General features: G+C 36.9%; 7 protein-coding genes across 13 annotated transcripts in view; 4 read left to right on the forward strand and 3 right to left on the reverse strand.

Moving 5' to 3' along the window:
- The first annotated feature begins 1,355 nt into the window (after window positions 1-1,355).
- Window positions 1,356-5,392, forward strand: LOC122570021 (glucose dehydrogenase [FAD, quinone]-like). Its single transcript, XM_043731823.1, has 5 exons — window positions 1,356-2,207; window positions 3,087-3,442; window positions 3,546-3,920; window positions 4,015-4,388; window positions 4,626-5,392. The coding sequence occupies exons 1-5, from the start codon at window positions 1,627-1,629 to the stop codon at window positions 4,998-5,000; spliced, it is 2,061 nt and encodes a 686-aa protein (XP_043587758.1). The 5' UTR covers window positions 1,356-1,626; the 3' UTR covers window positions 5,001-5,392.
- Window positions 4,968-11,248, reverse strand: LOC122570028 (rh5-interacting protein-like). Of its 5 annotated transcripts, none has more exons than XM_043731835.1 (9): window positions 11,110-11,238; window positions 8,289-8,749; window positions 7,931-8,059; window positions 7,077-7,217; window positions 6,421-6,549; window positions 6,063-6,323; window positions 5,901-5,996; window positions 5,748-5,819; window positions 4,968-5,652 (listed from the first exon to the last, which is right to left on the reverse strand). In XM_043731835.1, exons 2-9 carry the CDS (start codon window positions 8,413-8,415, stop codon window positions 5,567-5,569), a joined length of 1,041 nt encoding a protein of 346 aa, XP_043587770.1. In that variant the 5' UTR covers window positions 8,416-8,749; window positions 11,110-11,238; the 3' UTR covers window positions 4,968-5,566. The 5 variants fall into 5 exon arrangements, with proteins under 5 accessions (XP_043587770.1, XP_043587773.1, XP_043587771.1 ...); XM_043731838.1 differs by having other exon boundaries at window positions 8,289-8,746; window positions 11,110-11,218; XM_043731836.1 differs by lacking the exon at window positions 11,110-11,238 and adding an exon at window positions 10,870-11,099.
- Window positions 11,249-11,397: 149 nt separating this feature from the next.
- On the forward strand, window positions 11,398-17,075 carry LOC122570030 (tenascin-like). 2 transcript variants are annotated; one of them, XM_043731842.1, is made up of 7 exons: window positions 11,398-11,536; window positions 15,922-16,005; window positions 16,099-16,248; window positions 16,333-16,461; window positions 16,552-16,695; window positions 16,793-16,909; window positions 16,984-17,075. In XM_043731842.1, exons 2-7 carry the CDS (start codon window positions 15,939-15,941, stop codon window positions 17,037-17,039), a joined length of 663 nt encoding a protein of 220 aa, XP_043587777.1. In that variant the 5' UTR covers window positions 11,398-11,536; window positions 15,922-15,938; the 3' UTR covers window positions 17,040-17,075. The 2 variants fall into 2 exon arrangements, with proteins under 2 accessions (XP_043587777.1, XP_043587778.1); XM_043731843.1 differs by lacking the exon at window positions 11,398-11,536 and adding an exon at window positions 15,770-15,788.
- Window positions 12,317-15,607, reverse strand: LOC122570027 (prion-like-(Q/N-rich) domain-bearing protein 25). Its single transcript, XM_043731834.1, has 7 exons — window positions 15,413-15,607; window positions 14,003-14,155; window positions 13,787-13,921; window positions 13,563-13,700; window positions 13,192-13,464; window positions 12,966-13,109; window positions 12,317-12,783 (listed from the first exon to the last, which is right to left on the reverse strand). Exons 1-7 carry the CDS (start codon window positions 15,573-15,575, stop codon window positions 12,710-12,712), a joined length of 1,080 nt encoding a protein of 359 aa, XP_043587769.1. The 5' UTR covers window positions 15,576-15,607; the 3' UTR covers window positions 12,317-12,709.
- Window positions 17,076-17,707: 632 nt separating the features above from the next.
- On the forward strand, window positions 17,708-18,668 carry LOC122570032 (39S ribosomal protein L51, mitochondrial). Its single transcript, XM_043731845.1, has 2 exons — window positions 17,708-17,865; window positions 18,135-18,668. Exon 2 carries the CDS (start codon window positions 18,136-18,138, stop codon window positions 18,619-18,621), a length of 486 nt encoding a protein of 161 aa, XP_043587780.1. The 5' UTR covers window positions 17,708-17,865; window position 18,135; the 3' UTR covers window positions 18,622-18,668.
- A 60-nt stretch (window positions 18,669-18,728) lies between these two features.
- On the reverse strand, window positions 18,729-23,402 carry LOC122570018 (dipeptidyl peptidase 9). Of its 2 annotated transcripts, XM_043731817.1 has the most exons (11): window positions 22,883-23,402; window positions 22,603-22,797; window positions 22,369-22,503; window positions 22,122-22,284; window positions 21,807-22,048; window positions 21,418-21,729; window positions 21,052-21,338; window positions 20,648-20,976; window positions 20,335-20,586; window positions 19,989-20,261; window positions 18,729-19,860 (listed from the first exon to the last, which is right to left on the reverse strand). In XM_043731817.1, exons 2-11 carry the CDS (start codon window positions 22,770-22,772, stop codon window positions 19,513-19,515), a joined length of 2,511 nt encoding a protein of 836 aa, XP_043587752.1. In that variant the 5' UTR covers window positions 22,773-22,797; window positions 22,883-23,402; the 3' UTR covers window positions 18,729-19,512. The 2 variants fall into 2 exon arrangements, with proteins under 2 accessions (XP_043587752.1, XP_043587751.1); XM_043731816.1 differs by having other exon boundaries at window positions 22,603-23,401.
- The window catches only part of LOC122570031, a 58,316-nt gene continuing 52,368 nt past the window's right edge, over window positions 18,835-24,782 (forward strand). Inside the window, exons 1-3 of the mRNA XM_043731844.1 lie at window positions 18,835-18,971; window positions 19,725-19,909; window positions 24,190-24,310. Of these exons, the coding sequence (XP_043587779.1) occupies window positions 24,200-24,310 (111 nt within the window). The 5' untranslated portion in view covers window positions 18,835-18,971; window positions 19,725-19,909; window positions 24,190-24,199. The remainder of the gene's footprint in view (window positions 18,972-19,724; window positions 19,910-24,189; window positions 24,311-24,782) is intronic.

Genomic DNA, 24,782 nt, shown 5'->3' on the forward strand with positions numbered 1-24,782 from the left:
AAACACGAAACACTGAAATAATTTGGAACTTTATTTTTGGCTATAAGAGTAATGTTAGTAGATATTTAATTTCGCATATAAATACCACGCAATTTTTCGTTTCTTACCGCGCTTTTAAGATACATTCAACTGCACTTTCTTTTAAACACGCTAGGTAGAGCTACTAGAGATTTGGCGCGCTTTCGCTATAGTATTAGATGTATATATTGGAAAGTTTAGGAGCTGTAAGTTTAGAAATTATATTTAATTCGATCATCAAACTTGATATAGATTTTAAAAAACACGAATGAAACGTAAGAATAAATTTGATGCGACATGTTTATCATTTTCGCGACACATGCAACGTTATCGATACAGTATAAGATAGGATTACGACATTAGCGATTAGAATTAAAATTAAATCAATGATTAATAATTAAATAATTAATTAATTAACAGACAGGATAGACGTGACCGTCGGTGGTTACATCATTGACTAATGTCGAATCAAAGGATTTCTACCATATCATAGTTCGGAAATGAAGAAACTTTATCCTGCGGATTCCTTTTCTTATTTTACTTGCAAATAAGATGTAAAACGATCATCAAACTTTGAAACTAAAAGTTTACAGTATAAAATGTCATATGTAAATACTGAACCAAAACCGAATATTAAAATTTGTATAAATAATATTTCAGTATAAGAAAGAAAATACTTTTATGATCGATACGACTATATGAAGGAAAGAGTTATATTCCGCGCAAAACCATCTGTCTTCTTACAAGTTAAATTGCAAATGTTGCACATCTTCGGAAATATTTCCTGTACACATGTTATAAATTTTGCGGACTAGTGTAGTCCTTATTCTTCAAAATTATCTTTACACTATCTTTCATTGTTTTTACTTGAGTTGTCTTTAGTTTTTACTTGATTCATTCATTCAAATATGATAAATATGATAAATGCACTTTAGGAAAAACTCGATGAATGACTGACGTCATCTTCAAGATGCCCTACTTTTACATGGTTTTTTGTGATATCAACTTCGTATAATTTGTATTCTCAAACGGTATTTAATATTTCTATAAAGAAACGTTCGTTATGAAACTAAATCTGAATATTCCAATGAAATATGTTTCTTCATAAATATCAAGCCTATTAATAAATTAGCGATAACAGATGCGGCATTTCTCGTAATGAATCGCTCCTTTAATTTATATCATCGATCTCTTTGGAGGAGCTTCCATCCAGTAGGTGGGTATTGATATTCATCTCGTACTCTTACTCGCGTCATTATACCTTGACTATACAAACGCTATCAAGAATTCCAGGTGTCTCTCGTGCCAGACGTCGATCGTGTCGAGCAAATTCGTTTCGAGGTGACGAAGCACAAAGATCGCGCAAGTCGATGACGATGGGAAGCTACGAGGTGTTTCCTCACAATTTGGTTATATTTACATTAGAAACACACGAGTTTTTAAGTCTCTATTAAAGTTTCAATTCAAGCGTTTCAAATTTTCTGTGACAAGTGTCAAAGTGATATAAGTGATTATTTCTACGAATGTTTTATTTTCTCAATCATACGCGCACCGGGTACACAAAGAAATCGGTTTCGTCATCGCTTGAATTCACTGAATCCCTGATAAATGATGTTAAGATTGTTGACATTTGTTTTGTTCTTGTCCTCCGTGCAATGTATTCTTCCTCCCGCCATACTAGAGACTGTATACCAATTTTTCACCGAAATACCAACCGTGGACAATGACTTTGTCACCGATGAAATATCTATGTCCAAGGAATACGATTTCATCGTAATTGGAGCTGGTTCTGCCGGATCAGTAGTGACAAATCGTCTGACAGAAAATTCTAATTGGAATGTACTGTTGCTAGAGGAGGGCAAGGACGAGATCTTTGTTACAGATATACCATTGCTAGCTTCAGTTTTGCATATCACGGACTATGTCCGATTGCATAAAAGCGAACCAAGACCCCGAAACGCCGATGGGTCTGGCGGTTACTGTTTATCGATGAACGAGGGTCGTTGCAATTTGCCAGGAGGAAGAGCTGTTGGTGGTAGCTCGGTGGTGAATTTCATGATATATTCGAGGGGATCGCCCGCGGATTATGACGCTTGGGCTGCACAAGGTAATCCAGGATGGAGTTATCAGGATGTGTTACCGTATTTTATCAAATCGGAGAACTGCAAGCTTCTGGATCAAGACATTAGGTACCGTATCAAGTTTACCCTTTGAGCGTATAATAAAATGAAAGAACGAAGAATTCATAATGAACGATTTGGAAAATAATTACGTCCTTGGCCCCAAGATTGCTTATAAATTTCTTGCAACTTCTTTCATTTTCCTTGAAGCTTAAGCTAAATAAATTTGTTGACAGATCGTAGAAAAATACGATTGGCTCGAAAATGATTCAGAAAACATATTAGAGTTAAAATGTGAAATTTATAGCTTGTTATATTTGACTTTGAGTTTCTCGTACTACACTGTGAATAGTCTTGAAAATCTTTCATCTGCATTTTCGTACTAATAACGCAACAGTCGAATCTACGAACAAAACGACAGCAAGATATCAGTTAACGCTTTTCCGACCGATAGCCTATTAATCGGCTTTTCGTCGCCGACAATCTTTCTCGTTATTTGAGCAGTAATTTGTTATTTAATACTAAGGTACCTTGCTCAGTTGCATCAGTTGCGTTGCTTTTTAAGCTTTCACGGTTTTATACCATTTTGAAAAACTCACCGTTCGCGATCAACGAAAAGAATGATATTGGAGAGTCTAAACCGAGCTGGCGCCAGGGAAAATCTGCGCCTGAGATGCCGGACGGACGGGCGTATGTTGCTGAATTGCTAGCGGTCGGTAAAGTGTTAATAATAAACATATCCATGGTAAAATATACTAATTGAAGATACCTGCAAATGAACTCGCGAATACTAGAAAGTGACTATGGAATATGTGCTAGTTCAATGTTTGCTTAACAAACGTTTTAAGAGAACTTGAGAAACAACGTGATAATGTTACTTACATTAAATTCGTTTACCGATTAAATTCGATTACGACATTGTTCTTCTGACACGGTTTTTCTCATCAGGTACCATGGCCGCGGAGGATATCTTGACGTGACGTCTCCGTCGTACGTCTCTCCTCTAAGAGAATGTTTTCTCCAAGCTGGCGAAGAACTAGGATATGATGTAATTGATTACAACAGCGACAGTCTTATTGGCTTCTCTACGGTTCAGGTTCATCTACGAAACGGACACAGGGTCAGTGCTAACAAAGCTTTCTTAAGACCTATTCGACTCAGGAAGAACTTGCATCTCTCCAAATTATCAAAAGTAACGAAGATCTTCGTCGATCCAAAGACGAAAACAGCCGTGGGTGTAGAATTCATTAAGAATGGCAAACCATTGTTTGTCTCTGCTAAAAAGGAAATAATACTTTCAGCAGGTACCCTGGAAGAGCTGCTAATATTTCTTAATATTCCTTATGGTCGCGAAACTGTTGCGAAAACTCTTCGTTAACGTCTCTTACTCGTGTATTTATTATTTAGGTACCCTGAACTCGCCACAATTGTTGATGCTCTCGGGAATAGGGCCGAAAAGTCATCTCGAGTCTTTAGGTATCCATGTAATCGAGGATCTACCGGTTGGATATAATCTTCAAGATCACGTCAGCATGTCGGCACTGACTTTTCTCGTAAACGAGAGCGTGACCATAGTCGAACCTCGGCTAGCTTCGAATCTAGCCAACACCGTTGACTATTTCGTTAAAGGGACCGGGCCATTGACGTTGCCCGGAGGAGCCGAGTGTCTCGCCTTTATCGATACGAAACAGGATTATCCAAAGAATCTAGTCAAGAAGTTGCAAGTTAATACTAGCAATTTTCACAGTAAAACGCGCTCGAAGAGATACAACGACAAGAGAGGTAACGGTAAACAAATTCCTCGAGCTATGTACGTTAAATGGCGATTAACAATTTGAACGATAACTACGTTAAAGTTACTACTTTCGTTTTTTAGTCTCTTTGCCTCCGAATATAACTTCCATCAATGTAAATTCGGATTACTTGAAAGATTATCCACGTCCGACTTCGCGGGGAAGCAAAGGGGCAGACGTCCCCGACATTGAACTGGTTTTAGGTATAAGTGCTCTAACCGGTGATATATCGGGCAGTTACAGGGGACTTCTCGGTTTAACGGACGAATTTTACAAAGAAGTGTTCGCCGGTTACGAAGGTTTTGACGCCTTTTCCATCGTCCCGGTACTCTTACAGCCAAAAAGTAGGGGAAGAGTTACCTTGAAATCATGTGATCCACATGACCGACCTATTTTCGATATAAATTACTATGATCACGAAGATGATCTCAGAACTATGGTTCGAGGCATTAAAAAGGTTGTTACTTTCAGTGTAATGTTTATCTTGATATCGCCACGGCTATTTATCTTGCGTTTCACAATCACCGCTTCCAACGCATCCACCGTACAGTTTCCTTACAGCTATTCATTTTTATTGTACATCTCTGTCACGGTTACTCCTACTGTTTCTTCCCATCTTCCTTCTTTTTCTGCTATCGTTACCGCTACTAATATGATAATAGGATCTAAAGTTAACTTTTCATTGCTATTTCAGGCTATAAATGTCGCATCGACTGAATCCTTCAAACGTTTCAACGTGACGCTATTACCAGTCGCGTTCCCAGGATGCAAACACGTCTCGTTTGGTTCTGATCTGTACTGGGCTTGCGTCTCGAGGCACGTGAGCACGACCCTAGGTCATTTCGTAGGAACGTGCAAGATGGGCCCAAGGAGGAACTCGGGTGTGGTGGATCATAGGTTACGGGTGCACGGGATCAATGGTCTCAGAGTTGTGGATGCCAGTGTGATACCTACTATAATAACAGGTCATACGAATGCGCCTGCTTATATGATCGCTGAAAAGGCTGCGGATATGATAAAAGAAGACTGGGAAATGTCGAATTTCGCACGCAGAATGTCGTTTAATTAAATATTGAAAAATGTGAGGAACAAATTAGAGGCTAAAGATCGTACATCAACGCATGTATTTTCGTATAAATTTGCTTTCGTCGCCATTCGTTCGGATATAGTGTTGCTACAGAAGCAACTGTCTGATCTTTGCGCGATTGTTTGTGTTAACCCTTGAACGACGAGGTTGGCTTAATTCGAAATTTACGTATTGTTATTCTATCAAACTACATATATGAACGAATTCATTTTTTCAGTAACTTTAGTCGTCACATAGATGGTTTATCGCCATAAAATAAAATATTCGACGCTCGATAGAATAACATAGCTTCCGCTGGACGAGAGTCAATACACGTTGAACAACGATTAACCTTTTGTAATATAAATAAATACGAACCGGTTGGAAAAAATGGATTTGTCTTTGGTAGCGATATGTTCATCTCTATCTACACAAATGCAGCGTATTTACAATGAAAGAAAACATTCGAATAAATATAGTTGCACAATAATAACGCCATTATAACTCGATAAAACTGCGAAAGACTATGATATCTTTTCAGTCGCTATATGCGACTGTGTCGCTCTTATTCACAAAGTCAATGAAAAACTCGCAAAAAATACAAAATTTAGAACTAGAGGAAGTTGTTGCCAGTACTCTGTAATTGTCGCAGCGCCTGAAAACGAATGAAATGCATTTGTTATGCGATCCAAAATGAAAAATGAAAATCTTTGTTTCATAAATTGCAATGAAGAACAAGAGAACTGTTACCGTTGTCGCTATATCGGATGCAATCGTGCAGTTCCTCTGCCATAATGTAATCCTTGGCGCATTTGCAAAAGCCTGGAAAATAGATCGGTACTCTGAGAAGCGATATACCTACGAGCTTTTGCTTCGTTGACAAACGTTAAAATGAATTCATACCATCTATACAATCAACGTTCATCACCTCGGTGAAATTGGAGTCCCTGTACGTTTCGGTAATACACTCTCTATGACTTTGACATCTGTCACTCAACACTAAAATGACGATTCATCGGTCGAATTAGTTTTGATTCGCCATGAAGCGACGCTAACGGTACTCACACGTATCTTTGAGACAGATAGAACCGCGTTGATGGAAGTACTCGATACACCTGCATCTGCCATTAGGTCCGCACTCGGACTCCCTTTGAAATAACTGGCATTGAGAATTCTCTTGACACGGTTCTCCGATGGATTCGCTAATTTTCAAACACCGTTTGCCGTCGCTCGATAGCACATGATCCACTTTGCACGTACAGAAGTCGAGGCACCTCGAGTTCTCCGCGATGCAATCGTAATCTTTGGAACATTTGCCACCTAACTCTGTCAAGCCACGCACGGATCACTTTGATTTTCTTCTCCGTTCAAGCACAACTATTACGTAAATACATGCATACAACGTAACAAGTGGCACGCTTACCAATACTTGGAATGCAAACGTCGTTGCGTGGATTCGCATGATAGTTCAAGGTACACGCACAGAATCCTGTCACGCAGAAACTGTCTTTGATGTAGCAATTCCGGTGCGATTGACAAGGAAGTCCTAATCCTGAACAAGAATTGGTGTCGATCAGCATTTCTATACTACAGTTTGGAATTTTTTCAAAGACATTAAAGCATCTTTACAAGGAGGAGAAATATCGCTGGTATTGAGGGAATCTTTACTAGTCTGATGAACAAAGTGGATATAACCGGCGTTTTTCTTCCGAGACAACGAAAGAGAAGAAGAAAATTATGTCCACAAACTTAATTTGGTAATAATAATTTAATATAACAGTAATTTGGTAATACAGAAAATGATTCGTGTGATTTAGTAGTGCTTTCGTACGATTGATCAAATATATAATATAGCTGATACTATGAAAACGAAATGTAAAGCTCGATGAAAAAAAGACGCTTCATTGAAAAACAGTGGCATACGCCGATATATTTTGTAGCCAGTGTAAATCACGTCGCACAAATATGTTAATTAACCTTCGAATCGAGCGTGCGAAGGTGAAAAAATAATTATAGCATTTGATTATGGATAATGATAGAGGAAACTGAAGCGTTTCGCAGGAAGTGGAGTACACTCACCTACAGACTCGTAACACCTTCCTTCCACGTAGTGAGAACCGTCGGAGCACTGGCAGATCCTTTGTCGGCACTCCGAGTAAGGGGCGAAGGTCACCTGACATTGAATGTCCACTTCACAGGGGTCCCCGATAGCATTCGCCACTGTGAACAAATTCTCCTCGAGTCAATTTCGACGTTGATGGATTCCGTGATTTCGTTAGAAGCTAGCTTTCGCGTGGGAAGTCAGGGAAAATATAGCTCAGTTTTGTCGGACCGACGAGCACGATGAACGACACGCTCTAGAAGACGATGAGACCGTGAGAACGGGACGGCTTAGAATACGAACGAAGAAAGATGTCCGTGGAATCACGTTTTCCGGGGTCGGCGACACCGATTCCGACTTAGCGACGAGGACGATGATTAATCAGAATTTTTATCCAGGTCGATCGGTTCCTGTTGTTCGTTCCAAAGAAAATATTTAATTATTTATGTACTCGATTATACTCGATTAGCTGAAATTGACGCGAAAATTTATCGGGGTTATTTTTATCCGATTCGATCGATGATTAGGCAATTGATTAAAAAATGTCACAGACATGGAGAAACACGCGTGAAGTTACATAATGTTGGAAGTGAAAGCGCACAATAAATTTTAATTATGTAATAAAACTAACGTTATAGACATTGATATTACTTTCGTCGTATCAATTTTCGTGACTTCTGTTTTACGTTTTTATAAGTCGTTCTATACATCGCTTTAATATGAAGAATTTCCTTTTTCATATGTAATTTGAATACCTCGACTTTTAGGATTTAGTAAGATATTATTATATATGTTTTATAATAACGTAACGAGAAATATTTGAAAAGTGTACCTTTGAGACATTCCAGATGCGTGCGATTTTTGTAGACGATAAAACCGTCTTTGCACAGACAGGCTTCCTGGTTCCAACAATAAGCATTCTTCATACAGTCTTCGTCGTATCGACACTTTGCCAACGTCTCTGAAAAATTCATATGAGCGTTACACATCCTGCTTCAAACAATCAAGTTTAATCTCTAATCTTCAATATTTTCACATTGATAATTGTCGCGTACAACCCAATTTCGTTTCATACACGTCATTCAGCTTACACGGGCCAATTTTCTACCTGTTCGTAAGGATTGTTCGAATTTCTGACGAAATAAGGGTCAGAGGTCGAGCGCAAAGGGACTAGCATCGCATATACATACGGGGAGGTGGTGTTCGGTCGTTGCATCGCGGCAGTTGTTGGTTGACGTAAGAAATGGTTGCACAGACGGTGACGGGTACGAGGACGAGGAGCCTCGAGATCCCGACCACCGTTCTGATCGGTGTCATTCTCGTACCACCGTTGGAACGTCTTCCTCTCGGCGTCGTTTCATCAGCCCAAACCGAATGATCGTCATTCCCGATGGTCCCGCGAAGGATCTCCCGTTTCTTCCTCGGACTCGTTCTAGCCAGCCCGCTAGGCTCGTCTCTTCACGGTCTTCTGTGTGCGTTCTCACCGTATTCGCGTTACGCAACTCGGCCACGAAGCTCCGCTCTATTGCTTCACGTTAAATTCGATGACGGCATCGTTTCAGTTGTATATACTTGTTCGTGATTATCGCCAAACCCCGACTCATCGAGGACGATCGTTCTTCGCGGTGTATTTGTCGACCGTGCCGATCTTCTGGGCAGTCAAAATTTTCGAACAGCGTCCAATAATGTTATTTCGTTTAATTTAATTTACGAGCGTTGTTCGATCGCTTTTTAGTTACCGGTAACCATCATCACTGAAGATAATTTCAATTTACAATTTTACTATTCACATCAGATACGAATTCCTATTAATAAGAATCGAAAATGGTTGAAATTGATTCCACGATGGTTAACGGTAACTAAATTCGTTTAAACTAAGATATAAATTCTTATACCATAACTTTTTTAATTGGAGTTACAACAGTTATGGTCCCTGTTTTCAGATATGAATTTAGAGGGATTCACGTTTGGTATTTGATCACCTCTTCTCTAGACTGTTTCGGAAAGGCGATTAACTCAAGTTGGCAAATCGATACGCGGCATGGATTTGATTCGCGAAAGCGATTTGTTGCCATTGTTACAGGAAGCAAGTGGGGCGCGTTTTACCGATCGCGAATGAAATTGGGTTAAACGCGGTCGGTTGGTATCGATCATACTTTAAACTCGATTAATCGATCGTAACGAGTTAACAAGACGTTAAGTTTGTTTTAAATTCGGCCGCCGATGACCGCGCGTCGCGTTGCATCGGTGCACTAGTCCACGGTCGCTGAACAATCGATCTAATCCGAGAGGTTCTCTCTCCATTATACGGTATTTCGCCGTAACCACGTAACAGGTTGCACTATGCCAACGATGATAAGTATGCGTTAAATCGATGATTCAACTGCGAAAGTATGTGATCGCGGTTAACTTTAATTAGACAATGTTTGCGCAACAGCGCGGAAATAAGGATATTATAAAGATCGTACATCTATCGTTCTCTTTAGTTCGATAAAGTTGAACCGTTATCAGAAATTTTTGCTGATTCTCTTTTACAATTTGAACTCCCGATGCTGAATCTGTGGCGAATATTTCGTAATAAGTACCGCAAAGTCTTTTATTCGCTTGCGACTAGAAGGTTACCGATCGATGGTCGAGTTTAACGTGCTCCGCTTCCATAGTTTCGGCCTATTACACAACGATAGTCGTACGTTTAAACACAGAAGCCACTGTTAGGTATATCGAGTCTCGTTCCTTTCATCGTTGTCACGTAGCATTCGTCCGATGATTCTCAGAAATTTTATTCGATTCTTACGGTAATGATTTACCAGAACCTGACGATTGTGTCATTGCGCAACTTATATGTGCATTAGTAGATTTGTTCGGTACTATTTTTATCGGTAGTGCGTCAGTATCACGCCTGTAGGTGTATTTAATAGTTGTAAATATAACTTTTGATTACTTTGTATCAGAAGATAAAATAGAACAATAATTCGAGCTTAAACGTTGATATTATAGGCAGATATAAGAAATGAGATTTCTATCGTAATATAGCAAAACCAGTCACGATACATTAGTCATCCTTGTATAGAAATAGCCGAGAATCGCGTGGAGACAGATCTGAGATTTTGTCATACGTTTTGGAGGGTTAAATACTGCCATTGTTCCCAGGTCACGTGTGACTTCATAATAGGGTTTCACGCAATAGCAAGCTTTGTTTAAGTCGTACGCTGCAGTCCAGCTCAGAGAACAGTGCGTTATACCGAAATATCAGACGACAAGAGGGAACGACCACCCTTGTTCTTTAATTATGTGCGGTTCCAAGCCGACATTCGCCTAACTGTGAGAACCAGCAGCGTAGATCCGGCCTCTTCGTGTTTCCCCACGAAACCGAAGAAAGGATCACTCGGTCATGAAGGAACGAAACCACGCGAGACTTTCCTTATAAATTCACTCGTCCCAAGATCTAGAGATCTTATCGCTGAAGAAACCTCGTCGAGACCGGTACACTAGCGGATTTTCTTTCGGCTTTCGTTACATTCGACGAGTTCATTAGCTGCGATACAGCGCGCTTTAAACAGCTCATCGACGCCAATTTAATTCGATTAAAATTCGAGATACGTGGAATCGAATTATAGCTGAAAACCGTAATGACATAAATCGGCATACAATATTTCAAATGTTCGTTCTGCTTCGGCTTGAAACGTACGCGTTAATAGGGTAGATAAACAGTATATCGCACTCTTTTTTCTTTTTTTTTTTGATACTTTGTATGCGATAACCGTCACTTACAAATTTAACTCGGATTCAAATTCAAGCTCGTGTTTACATTCAAATTCAAGTTAAAGATTCCTTTTCAAATTGCCATGCGCAGCATACAAAATTTTTATGAAAAACTTGAGATTCTTGGGAACATCGTAGAAATTAAGGACACGTGTCGGAAACGCGAATCGGTCACATATTTTACGCGTAGTATAATAGAATTTAAAGAATACGTATCACGACTTTGAACGAATAACGAAGCACACTCACGTCTAAGGAGTAGATGTTCATGCTGTCCGTGCGCGGCGACGACTGCACTCGGTACGACGAAACAGAGGCCGATCGACAGCGCAAGACCTCCCATTGTGAGACGATTTACCAAGCCCGCCATCTTCCTCGTTCAGCACGAGCTCGCCGCTTTTTCGCACGCTCCTCTTCTTTTTCTTTTCGTTCGTTTCCAATCTGCAGTCACGAAGCTCGCAAAGACGATTCTCCCGATATCGTTCTTTCTCCGAGTCTAACAGAGATCGCTCTTAAATTCCGATTGGCTTTATCTAATCTGTGCGCGCTGATAAGTTTGTGGTAAATGCAACGAACGAAAAGGAATCATTCGTCTGCTTAATCGTGCATCGCCATTGAAATCGCAACACGATGTGTTACATCAAGCGCGTGTCATCAGAAATTTTATGATCAATAGGTGAGTAACGAAACCGCCGATCCACGTGATCGTCATCGATATTTCAAATACGAAGTTGATACGAACGATGGCGCGATTCAACCGCCGTTATCTTTGGGAATATATTAGATAAGCGAAATTTCGAAATTTGTATTTGTAATAGTAATTAGGACATCAAGAAGGTGTACTAGCTTGAGAATACACAATTCTTCATTGTAAAGGTTATCGGGATGTGAACGTTAATGAGATGATGTAATGAAAGATACAAATAAACGATACAAGATACAAGATTGAAGAGACAATTCTTTATAGATGTATATATATTAAAAATGGTAGTATAATAACTTGAAAAAAATAATATCTTATTCTGAGTATAACGATATCGAGAACGATAGATATGAAATTAGTGAGAAACTTATCGACGCCTACTTACATATTTACTTAGATGTAAAAAGATGATGTGTTGTTTCCTTAGAAAAACTAAAATAGCTAAAAGACTGAGACTAAAAAGGAAAAACAACTTTTGGAAAAATTCATAAGGAGTTCTTAAAACGTTCATTCATTCTAATTTAGATAAAATTAAGAGCTTAATTAATCGCTTATAAATCTATAAATACTGTAAGGCTGTTATAAAAGGAGTAAAACACTACTATACCCCTGGTTTATAATTGTTTCGGGATTTCAAACGTGAGCGATTGACGTCTAAACAAGTCATAATATGCTTCACGTCGCATGATCGAATATCAGTTTCTAATAAATATTGCCGTAATCACCGAGGTAAAATTTGAACGAAACGAGATGTTGGGTTAGACGATTATTTAATTTCCATTTGTTGGCAAATGTATCCATTTCTTTGGTATTAAAATGACCTATAAGGTAGACGAGGCTACGAAAACGAGTCGCAGTAGCGCGCTTTGAGTGCGTTAATTGCATGCATGCCGCAGGAAGTCTTTAAACGGCTCGGTGCACCCAGCCTATTCTCTCCATGCACTCGACGCGTAACTCTGTGCAGTCGCGGAGACATCCAATGCCACGCTGTGTTCTGCTACCTTTTTCTCACTTTCCGTGCTGAATTTCGCGTCGTGTTTCAGCTGTGTCATCGAGAAGCTTGCATACCAAAACTGCTCCCGTGTACGTCGTTTCTTGATGAACATGTACATTTCCTGGCAACGTTTCTAGATCGCTCGAAAATGTTTAGTCGAGTCTGAAGGAGATCAAACAAATAATCGTCACAAGGAAAGTAGGTAGAACAGGTAGAAGATGCGATCCTAGAAAATAGTTGTGATAAAAATAAAGATTAATAATGAATGAAGCGCACATAAGAAAACATGACAAGAGCACTTTTGTCGATTTCTCGAATTCTATGCTATTTTATATTATATATGTTATATATCGAATTAAACGAACGCAATCTATGTAGAGGTCTGTTTCATCTTCTCTTTTTTCTTACCTCCACTCACACATCTATCGTCTTTTCTCTCGTAATTCTCCGCACACACGCACACGTTCTTCTCACATGTTACTGCCTTTTCCGTCACATTTCCATTTTCCTCCTGGTAACAATCGTACGTATTCCCACAGGGCTCGCCAAGTTCTGTAAAACGTCGCAATTGCTCCATTAGTACAAGGAAAGGAAGACTTTAAGTAACGTAACCATACTCTTGAGAAAAACCTACTCTTGTTATTGTAACATTGCTTCTCTATGTGTTCGAAGTGATATCCACTTTGACACTGACACGTTCGATTAACGCATAACGTGTTTGGGAAACTTTTAGTGCACTGTACGTCTTCCTCGCATTCTTCCAAGATATCTTCCGCGACTCGCAAACATTTTTTTCGATCCTTGTTGATCACAGTCGCTTCTGCACAATCGCAAACGTTTCTATCCGTACACACAGCACCGTTCACGTGAGCGCATTCCTCCGATCTGTTACATGATTTTCCCACATCTGTGAATATTAAACGATTGTAGGTACATCTTGCGCGATTATTTTTGTAGCGACGCTTCCTTGAATTATCAGAAAAAGGAAGGAAACTTTTGTCTTACCGATCGTTTTGTAACAAGCGTTTGTCACAAAATGGTATTCAGGGATGCAGATACATTGGTTATTTTGACACGTCGTATTCGGTAAGTATGCCAAGCATTGTATGTTGTCCGTGCACGGAAAATCCAATGCATTAGCTTCTAAATCATTGAAACAAAAATAAATTAATCGCTGAATTGATGTCGAACGAGTTTAACTCGCATTCCAGTATACCAATCGTTCTTACTTTTAAGGCATTCTCTTTTGCTACTTGATAAAACGTAGCCCTTCCGACATTCGCATTGACTCTTCGTTGTGTTGCAAATAGTGTTATTAACCCCACAATTCTGATCGATCTTGCAAGTCTGAAATATTGTGGACCCTAAAAAGAATGCAATGCCTTTTATTTACTGGTCAAATTATTACACAGAAGAAGGAGAAACAACAAAAAATATTACTCTACCTATAGTTTTGTTATGCTGTATATTACTACTGGAGCAGTTCTTCATTTGTCCATCGTTCTCGCACACGCAATACCCATCTGTACACGTTACGCCTTTGGTCATGTCCAAATCGTCGACGCAAGTTTGAACACTTACACAAGGGATGGGCGGATCTGTAAAAAGTCAGTTCTGCATTTTTTACAACTTTTGTAATCCGCTGGAAAAAATGTTTCACCTATGCTTCTTATATCGATTATATGAGCAAAATTGAGGCATTCGTTCTAACATACGTTGTATGTATATGTAAGAGGTAGGACAACCAAATTAAGGAATTATAAATGTTTGCAGGAATTCAAATGACATTTTATTTGAACAACGTTTAATTATCTTTCCTCTCGTCCTTCTTAATTTACTATTCTCGAAAAATGAATTGAAAATACTCTTCTTGACGAATTAAATGTCAAGGAACTGAAATCATCGATGGTGAAGTGTTATCACCTGTACAACTTCTCAGACCATAAAGAGGTCGTTTTTATTTTGAAACAAAACCTGCCAACGTTTGTATACAAGTAACGAGAACGAAGATAATACACGTATTTGTTCCGAACCAATAGCATTATGTCGACACGTTGGTTGCTCTAAACGAACCGACGTTAAATCAGTTGCTGAACATTACCGGGCTTTTATTTTCCCGAAGAGTATTATTATATCGATCGAAATAAAATTCTTTCAAAGGACAAAAATCTAAATAAAACGCAAATATGAGACATGTTGAATACATGATATGGTACGAATCGCGTTTAATAGCTTTCATCCAGTTGATTCTTGTTTAATTACTTCTCAAGAGCATCGCGTTTCGAGTATATATCCCGTGATTAACTTAAGACTAAAACCAGCAGAGTGATTAGAATGATGCAATTCGTAATTTTTCATAGAAATATTATAGATTAACCACAGTATGTTTTTGGAAATTTGAATGATTTTTATAAAATATATGAATGGAGACTCGATTCCTCGTTTGTAATATTTTCTCATAAATCATTCACTTTAAATTTTTTGACACAAGTTTATATCGTACTCGCCGGAGATTCTAAGGTCTAATTATGGTAAAAGGGAGCATTACGACATGCGTAAAATATACGTGATTAGAAACCTTCCAATGTACGTATATAACGCGCTCTAATTGCAATGAACAGTGCTAATAATATCATTATTGCAGCGAATTAATTTCAAATTAACTACAAGGGTTGCTATCAATAGCAATTTGTCGAAATAATTATTCGATCGATGCAATATCTACAATTATAAACTAGATTGAGATATGAATTAACATATGCTTATCAATTTGATGCAAATTATCTTACTTAACTTATTAATTTAACTTAACTGAAACTCGACATCGGTCAATCTAAGGAAATTTCAAAGCTTACCAATATCCTCGGTAATTGCACTATGTATCATAACGGCGATCAGCAGGGCGAACAAATATTTCTTGCATGCGAAAGCAAGCATTCTTGACGTTCGAATCTTAGTATGAAATGGTACAGGCTTAGCTGCAAACTGACAAGTATCGGTTCGCGATCGAGCGAGCATCGATAGCACACGACTGACGAACGCGAGGCCGTGTACAACTACAATTAACCATATTCTCCCACCATCCTGATTGTCTTGTCAACTACAGGCTCGGACACCGTTTTGCGTCGCGTGTATTCTCTAGCTTTACCGGCTGAGTCGCTAATCATTTGTTGCGATCTTTTACCATTTCCATTTTACGATGAAGACGGTCAAACAACATTCAAGGAAGCGGTACATTCATTATTGCACGATCCATATGATTCACTCAGTCCAATATATCGTAGATAAGCGGAAAGATAACGATTATCACAGAAGGGCGTGTGTTGCTTATCTTTCTAACCAGAACATATCGTTTCTTACTTAGTTGCCGTGAATATCAAAATGAACGACCAACTTTTCAAGCTAATTCTATTCTTCGCGACTTTCCAATCGCTGTCGTGTTTTCAACGTGAGTATCGCTAGTAAATGTCGCTCGATAAGAGAAACATAATCGTGTGTCTACTTGTTCTTTTCACTTTATTTCTATCGTCACGTTCTTTAGTGGGCACACAGGAATATGGAAATGCAAAAGTCGGCGAGAGATGCGAGAGAGACCGCAATTGCATTCAACATGCATTTTGTCTTACACATATGACTTGTCAGTGCGACCAATATTACTCGCCTACTCCTGATAAATCGATGTGCATCGCTAGTAAGTATCGCTTTGTAAAATCTCATGTACTGACAACTCTGTATATGTTCAAAGATTTATTCGTCGATTTGGGGTAATTAATAGGTGCCGGATTGACATGCACGGATGATTCGGTATGTGCAACGATGTCGAACGCAGTGTGTAGACAAGGAATATGCGCATGCAAAGATTCGTATATTTTAGATATAAATAATTCTTCAAACTGTATCGTTAGTAAGTAATAGATACGATTAGCAAAATTTCTACGAGCATCTTCGTGATCCGCATGGACCAATCTATATGTAAATGGATCGCACGTTTCAGGGCCATTAGTAGTGGGTGATCTTTGTCAAAGGACCGATGAGTGTCAGGACACGTTTGATCGTGCCATGTGCATCAATGGACGCTGCCAATGTATCACGTCTTATCATTTCGTCAATGAAACGGGGAAATGTATTCAGACACGATGTAAGAATCGATATCGTGCTTCATTTGATTACATAACTTAGGTAGAAATGATTTGTAACTAAAGACAGCTTAATGCATTAATACACGTCTTTTTCAGTTTTATACAATTTATGTACAGAAGATTACGAATGTGTAGACTTCGATCACAAAAATGTCCTTGAATGCAAGGACGGTCAATGTGTTTGCAAAAACGGACAAGAAACTTGTAGCAGAGGTTAACCAAAATTAATTGCATGCCGCAATATAATTTGGTGAACCCATCCTTTTGACGAATCTTTTTTTTTTCAGGTGCTACGCTCACTTCTATTGGAATTTTTGTGGTGCTCTTACCTTTTATATATTGACTGATTTAACAAATAGACGTCATCTTTCTAAACAAATCATATTATTATTTCCAACTATGATTCCCCAAATTAATAAATTATTTTATTATATGTTCTTCTTTTCAAATATTAGCAGTTATTTGTGAGGCTGCAAAACATCAGAGTAAAATGTTAGAATAGTTCGTACAATTCAAATTTGTGTGCGGTTCATGCGACATAATTTATAATTCGATATATTATCTTTCCATTTATCTTCCGACATGCGAGCATATTTGTATTTGCAAATTTGGTTATTTCGACGCACTATTAGTATATATTTTAATTCTCCTTCTACCATTTTATCAAATACCAAAATAATAGTAATATTACTAATACGTTCTATTTCGGTTATGAAACTACACTGATTTCTATTTTTGAATTTTCATTTTTATCAAAACCAAACTCGTATAATATATTTTCATATCAAAATACGTAGTTATACTTACCTATTAGTTGACTAGTCAAATAACGTTAACATTAATACATTGTCTAATTATTTGTTTTGAATTTTGGCAAACATAGTATTAGTAAATAGCTTTTAAAAATGGTAATTTATATAATGTAGAATGCTAGATCTATTTTATATCAATTTCAAATTGAGATATACTACGAACTTGACACTCTCATATGCATTCACATTTAGAGTAGTACTAGTATCTAACGCCTGAGATGTACTATATGTGATATATAAATATCATTAATGTTATGGAAAACAAAGTATAATTTACAGTTTAATGTACGATAAAAGTTCTAAGTAAAGGACTTAAATAAATAATATTAAATGTGCTCATTGATATATTCTTAAAAGGTAAATTTTGCTTTATAAGGAATACTACTAACCTGTACAAAACAACATGTATTATATAGAAAGTAAGGTTATGTCAATTACTTAGCATTACGTGTAATTCATTTAAATGATTAATTCTGTTTGAAAAAAAATATCTATCGCAAAAATTCAACTACAATTATTTTTATAACTTTGAACGATATATGTTCAATGCAAAAATCTAATATTACAAATGCTTTAAGAGAAGAAGAGATATAATTATAGTATTAACTAAATCAATTATTCGCTAGCATGTCGTGGTTTACGAATACAGTACGTACAACTATCAACATTTGGGTACCACAAGTAATGCCTGTTAGATTTCGCTATCATGCAGACAAGATAGCTAAAGGTCCACTTGTGAGGCGTTATGGCTACAAAGATCCTATAGATATGAGAGGACTACTACCTCGCAATAGTGATGAGAAATTACCCATGCCAATATATAGACCAAAGGATGCTTGGAATGAAAAGAGAGCATTGTTTGGTCAAAATGATTATATAGATATTTTGGGTTCAGACAAAATTCATCCTACTAGAATTTTATATAATGTACCATCTTGGCTAAGAGGCGTAAGTGGAAACGAATATCAGGTACTACTGAGAAAACAGAAAATGTTGAAGCGTGGTGTATTTCCAATAGCAAGACCAACTAAATGGAAAGAATTAAAGAAAAGACTAAAATATTTATTCAGATATTTAAACAGAAAGACTAGAACTTACAGCTCACCACAGTAATGTATATCAAAGTCAGAAAATATAATTATATACTGCAGTAAGACTAATACATGCTATTTTTATTTTCATAACATTAAAATCCTCGGATATAATAATGGTACACGTTGTAACAAAATATAAAACAACGTATTTATTTATTGACAAACAATTGTTAGTCGGATATATGATTTATTTTTAATTACGGAATAATGCAAATACTCTTACGTTTAAATTCTTTGCTATCATATACATCTAAGGTATTTTAGAAATGTGGATGAAAGGAGAGATTACTCCTTTATATATACAAAATTAAGCATAAAATGGTGACAGCCACGAAACAGACGTATTTCTGACGATAACTATCGACACTTGTAAGTACAGTTAGAAGAAAATTCTAAAAAAGAATTAATACAGATCTCATAACCCTTATTTATATATGTACAGAGAAACTGCGAGTATTGTCCATTTTCTTAAAAAAGTAACAATAAGTCTTACAATTCCAAAAATCTATGATCATTCATTAAGAAGGTTGCAAATTGCATTTAATATAAGTTTCGCGATGGCTGTATGCCCGAATGTGTTATCGATATCAATATTTGTATACGTTCCTTTTTTGCTTTTATGAACGGAAAAAGAAACATTATTCTTCATATATGCATAAAACTTTTAATTGTTTTTTATTATAATCTTTTTGTAATAAAATTATAATACTGTTTAAGTAGTGGTTTCGGAGACTTCATACAGAACGTAAGATTTGCATTAGGCAAAACCATCGCGAACACAATGATGCGAAAAGTAATTTTTAATTTATCTGATCTATGTACATAAACGTAATGGCAGTTACTTAAATTGTTGAAATATTTTAACCAGCATTTATCGCTGTAGCTATATACTTGAATAAGAGTAATAAATTTATAAATGATTCTGTAAGAATGATAGCAATGTAGTTTCATAATGTTTACTAGCATCCAAACTTCTGAGGCTATGTCTTTCATTCGGGTAAACTTGCAGTTGATATGGTTTCCCAGATTTTATAAGAGCATTGATCAATTGACTTGTATGGAAAAAGTGTACATTTTCGTCTATAAGCCCATGAATGATCAATAATCTATTTTCTTCATCAGGGAACTTATCCACATACGTCAAAACAGAACCAGACGTGTATCCATGAGGATTATCTTGTGGTAAATCCATGTAACGTTCGGTATATCCAGTATCATAAAAATTCCAAGAAGTAACTGGTGCACCGGCGATAGCTAACTGAAAATTGTACGTTTCGATTGTCGAATCTGCTTCTCTGAATATATATGTATGTACAACTCTATATATATGTATATGTATGTGTATGTGTATGTGTATATTCAAAATTTTCGAATCAAAGAAGATACCTTAAATATTTCTGGATATTGTATTAGGCCCATAAGACTTAAATATCCTCCATAAGACCAACCATGAATTGCTACGCGATTTAAATCAATGTAACCAGTAGTTTCCGCTAACCATTTTAGTACCTCGACTTGATCGTTTAATTCAACGGATCCCATTCTGTGCTGCAAATGGCTTTCAAATACTAAACCTCTGTGATGTGAACCACGTGAGTCGATTAATACTACACAATAGCCTTGAGCAGCCAACATATGCATTCTTAAGTGCCTCATTCCCTGAAATGTGCGAAATTATTAAACGAATAAAATTTAATTTATCGCTTTATACTTATATCTTTAAAATGCTTACTTTGAACGTATTCGATACCAGTTGTACTTCAGGACCACCATACACGTTCAATATCGTGGGATATTTTACACCAATTTGAAAATTGTGTGGTTTAAAGATCATTGAATAAATAGTGTCATTAGATGATATTTTATAGGTATAAATTTCCGGAGAAAATAATTCGGATTCCAAGGCGGATGGTTCTAATAAATAACCCACAGGTGTTAGAGAAATACTTTCTACTGTCCAATCTGATTGTGATATTTTAAATACCTAAAAAACATTGATTGTCATAAAGATTTGCTTAATGTCTACTCTCATAAAAGAATCGTACTTGACAAGTTGGTAACGTCTTGATGGAGCTGTAAACAGTTACTAGCATTGTGCACTCCTTATTAAAATATATACTATTATGACTATAGCCCGGCCTGGTAAGCAGTCTCACTTCCAGCGGACGACGGAGAGATACAGCATAAACGTGCTGTTCTAGTGGACCCTCGCGTAAACCGCAAAAGTAAACGATAGAATTGATTTCGTCTACCCACAATTTTTTACCCAGAACTTCCCAATCTCCTTGGGTCAGAGCGACTTTGGAAGTAACTCGAGGTTGCAGAAAAATACTATCCATCTTATCCAATGGTTCTTCCACTTCGTTATTTAAACCTATAGGAAGAGAAAAATGTATTATTTCAATCTTAGTAGATAATTAACCGTCACTAGGACTATTTGCTACTTTACCTGCTATGCTAGATGTAATGAGATATAGGTGTCTAAAGTCAGATTCTTCACTGCCCCAAATAAGTTTTACTTCCGTTGGGTCGTCGGATGGTAGAAAATAAAGGAGATCATTAACATTAATCCAAATTGAACTTTGCTCAGAATATATTACTTGAACACTCGCAGATGATGGTGTAAAGTGGTTTTCCGAATTGTATACATTAGGTGGTGGTTCGCAAAAATTATCTATCGATAACAGAACTAATTCCAGCCTTTGCTGCTTTCTGTCCAACAGCTGTACCCAAACACTATATTCGTACAATATTTAAAAAGTTATATTCATAGAAGCGAACGATGAAATACAAATTCAGAACGTTTCCGACTTACTATTGAGCATCAGGAGTCCATCCTACTCTTACCATGTATTCCATCCATGGAAACATAATATGCAATGGATACTGGAGTTCTAATATTTCAATATCAACAATTTGTAATGTTTCTGTTAATCGAAATTGCACCATCTTAAGATTACTCCTGGCATTAGGTGTGCCAGCCCTGGGAAACCTGAATTCATCTATATCTTCGGAATTTGATGTTGACGGAAAACAGAATATTTTTACATCGCTTTCATCGATTTCTTCATATACTATTCTATAGGTACCATCGTTGGATTTCGGCTGCCACCAATAGCCAATATATCTAAATAGAGGTATCATATTATAAAAAATATCTGCATAAAGCAAACATTATACTACAACCTATATTATGCCACCAACCTAGTAAATTCCTCTTGCATTACGTAAGAAGGAGTTCCTGCAGTGAGAGGATCATTTGCTAAACTTCTGCTACCTTTTCTTGCGTGAGTTAATCTTACAGAAGAACCTGTGATACTATGGGACAGGTACAGGTCGCCTGAGCATGTATGAGCAATTAACGCATTATTCCATGGACAAATTTGTGGACATAGTTTTGCACCTGATGTTGACATACGAATTTCAGATGGAAAAAGAGGTCCGGCCTAATGTATAAATACATTTACTGTCTTATTATCCTAATTATACATAAAAATGGAAAGCTCTAAAGAAAAATACCATGAATCCTGTGTCTATACATTGATAAAGGCTGCTTGCAGCTGGAAAAACTAATTTTCCACTGTCTAGATGAATCTCATAACTAGTAATACCCCATGTAGCTAACCTTTTCCTTTCCCATAATAACTGTTCTTCTCTCGATAGCCTTTTGGTACTTGAAACACTGCAAATAAATTTTCATATAGTCATATAATTAGATTTAGAAAAGAAATACCTTGTTTCATTTTAGTAAAAGAAATTGCATTACGTTTGAAAATTTGCTTCTATAATGGGTTGCCAATGAAGGCGATAACCATTTGCATGATCTGAATGTGCAATGTCCACAAATAGTAACGTAGTTTCCCATCCATTGCTTGGACTACTAAGAAAATATATCCTTGTTCTAAAAAGAAGATACACACAATTTAGAAAATATACACTACAAAAATAAAGAATTTTAATAATGTAAGGGTTATGTTACTATTTTAGAAGCATCTCTTACCGCCCATCTGGTAAAGATCGAAACGTTATAGACCCAGGCACAGAGCCTACCGATACACCGGACAATTTCCTACGTAAATCACTGACGACACTTCTCAATTCCGACCAACTTCTTTGCGTTACAGCGATGTCAGTTAAAATCCGGTCGCCCCCTTCGTTGCAAGTCTCCATATTTTCTCCGTTCTTACCTCCGTTTCTGATGTCATTCATCAAGAAGACAGTACTTTGAAAAGATCATATCAAAGAATTTTTCAAAAACGGTACCGCATCGTCGTAAATACCAGAAAATCTGCGACAACCGCGGATGCAGCTTATTCTTAGGTTATGTCCGTGGATGGTTCTCACTTTCACCTACTCCCCAAACACGGCCTCTCCCTCCCCCTTCTCTCGACAAGTCCCACGACATTAATTTTGCGAAATCGTCAACACAAGTTTCGATCTGTTTTTAGTAAATACGGGTGCCAAAATTCCTCAGTCACTTATAACTAATTCGCAACTAGCGTGACAATCCTATCTATTGGCAGTCGTCGAGAGTAGACACCCATTGGCACGAAAACACGACACGTGAAGTCATATATACTGTATCATAAACACGGGGAAGGCAATGGATCTTCTCTCTTTGTTGTCTTTTTTTCGACAAGACAGTGCTCGTTTTACCTTAACAGAAAGTAATGGTAAAAATAATTAAACAACCATAGTTTGACTTGATCTTTTCGTTAATTTTTCTTTCCTTATTAATCTGCTTCGTCTTCAGGTAATGTTCTCCTTTCTTCGCTCTTAATCGCGACTGACATGCAATGCACAACTCGCGGATTCTTCAACGTCAGTGATTCTCAATGATAACTTTCAAAAACAGTTATTTACTCGTTGAAATTTAAATATCACTTCATTTATTTGTATTATTATATAAGAATATCGAACTTCATCGCACACTTTCTGCCACTGTTTCTCACATAAGTGCTATTATTAGAAACATAGAACAATTTCAGTGAAATAACATTATTAAGAACATTACTACGAATATTATTTCACATAAAACGTTAAGTAGAATTAAGAGAAAAAAAACACTTAACGCTGTATTATTTTTCCAGTTTTCCTCTGACTATCTTCGTTTCTCGAGACTTGAATTACGGTTCTAAAGATCACGTACATTCTGATATTAAATATTCAATGTTTACCTCCTTCGATCCTTCCGTTTTTTTTTCTTCTTTAATTTTTATACCTACTGGAATAGCTTTTTTTATTATTATTATGTTTTCTCATCCAATGGTCGAACCTTCGCAAATGTTTAATCATGCTTTTCAAAATGCTTGCTTAACAAACATATTGATTGGTTAGTCCTATACAGCAATAACTCATGTTCCAAATACGATCACAACAGAAAATTGTTCAAAAGGTACGATAACAAATGCAACGATAACCAAGCAAACAATCCTTAACGACACACATTCGCATAATGTCAAAACTGTCATGATCTCCCTTTTTATTGAAACTTTTAAAGCAGGTTATTAACGATACTTAAAGCAATCTATTACCAGTTTCGTTGTATTTATTAGACGTAATGTCATTTAGTTTTGGTTGATTGCAGAAATGAAAGGATGATAGGTCGCTTGAGAGTTCCGCTGTGTTTCCTAATGCGCCGCCCATACAGCGAGCCTGTAGTAAAGTTTGATTTATTCACTTCCGAAAAAATCAAGAAGAATTGGTCGGTAAGACTATTTAATTGCCTTCACATAATCATTACGAATGCGACTATAATATTATACTTAAAGAAGTTATACGATAAATGAATTAACGGCAGATATATTTAAGTTACTTGATTGTAATAAACGTTGAATTGGAAGTGACTGGTTTTACCTAACACGCACGGGAATTCATGGTACGAATAATTAAATCTGAAGATGAACGTTAATGTCTCTTAACTTATATTCTTTTTAAGTTTCTTTATTTGCAATATAAAGTATTATACTGGGTAATATGTACAGAGTGTTTATCGATCACTTGTTTGAAAAACAAGGATTCTTTACGAAATCGTATAAGTAATGATTATAATTACTTTTTGATAATGAGCAACAGTAAGAGATTTTCATAATAATTTGTTGCTCCTATATACGAATATTTAATCGTACAAAAAGAAAATATGAAATAGGGTTCTTATCGCGCATATTTCGTTTATTTTAT

Source organism: Bombus pyrosoma, linkage group LG8 (assembly GCF_014825855.1).
Source record: "Bombus pyrosoma isolate SC7728 linkage group LG8, ASM1482585v1, whole genome shotgun sequence".
Lineage (NCBI taxonomy): Eukaryota > Metazoa > Arthropoda > Insecta > Hymenoptera > Apidae > Bombus > Bombus pyrosoma.

Coding starts and splice junctions, on each gene's coding strand:
- LOC122570021 (XM_043731823.1), top strand. CDS start 1,627: ATGATGTTAAGATTGTTGACATTTGTTTTGTTCTTGTCCTCCGTGCAA. Junction 3,921..4,014: donor GAGATACAACGACAAGAGAG/GTAACGGTAAAC, acceptor TTCGTTTTTTAG/TCTCTTTGCCTCCGAATATA. Junction 4,389..4,625: donor TGGTTCGAGGCATTAAAAAG/GTTGTTACTTTC, acceptor TTGCTATTTCAG/GCTATAAATGTCGCATCGAC.
- LOC122570028 (XM_043731835.1), bottom strand. CDS start 8,415: ATGACACCGATCAGAACGGTGGTCGGGATCTCGAGGCTCCTCGTCCTC. Junction 6,550..7,076: donor AAGGTGTTACGAGTCTGTAG/GTGAGTGTACTC, acceptor ATTCTTGTTCAG/GATTAGGACTTCCTTGTCAA. Junction 5,997..6,062: donor TATCTGTCTCAAAGATACGT/GTGAGTACCGTT, acceptor TCGTCATTTTAG/TGTTGAGTGACAGATGTCAA.
- LOC122570027 (XM_043731834.1), bottom strand. CDS start 15,575: ATGCTCGCTCGATCGCGAACCGATACTTGTCAGTTTGCAGCTAAGCCT. Junction 13,465..13,562: donor CGCTTGTTACAAAACGATCG/GTAAGACAAAAG, acceptor TAATATTCACAG/ATGTGGGAAAATCATGTAAC. Junction 12,784..12,965: donor CGATAGATGTGTGAGTGGAG/GTAAGAAAAAAG, acceptor ACTATTTTCTAG/GATCGCATCTTCTACCTGTT.
- LOC122570030 (XM_043731842.1), top strand. CDS start 15,939: ATGAACGACCAACTTTTCAAGCTAATTCTATTCTTCGCGACTTTCCAA. Junction 16,462..16,551: donor TTCTTCAAACTGTATCGTTA/GTAAGTAATAGA, acceptor CGCACGTTTCAG/GGCCATTAGTAGTGGGTGAT. Junction 16,696..16,792: donor GAAATGTATTCAGACACGAT/GTAAGAATCGAT, acceptor CGTCTTTTTCAG/TTTTATACAATTTATGTACA.
- LOC122570032 (XM_043731845.1), top strand. CDS start 18,136: ATGTCGTGGTTTACGAATACAGTACGTACAACTATCAACATTTGGGTA.
- LOC122570018 (XM_043731816.1), bottom strand. CDS start 22,811: ATGAATGACATCAGAAACGGAGGTAAGAACGGAGAAAATATGGAGACT. Junction 21,339..21,417: donor TGGACTCCTGATGCTCAATA/GTAAGTCGGAAA, acceptor GTACGAATATAG/TGTTTGGGTACAGCTGTTGG. Junction 19,861..19,988: donor AATATCCAGAAATATTTAAG/GTATCTTCTTTG, acceptor TACAATTTTCAG/TTAGCTATCGCCGGTGCACC.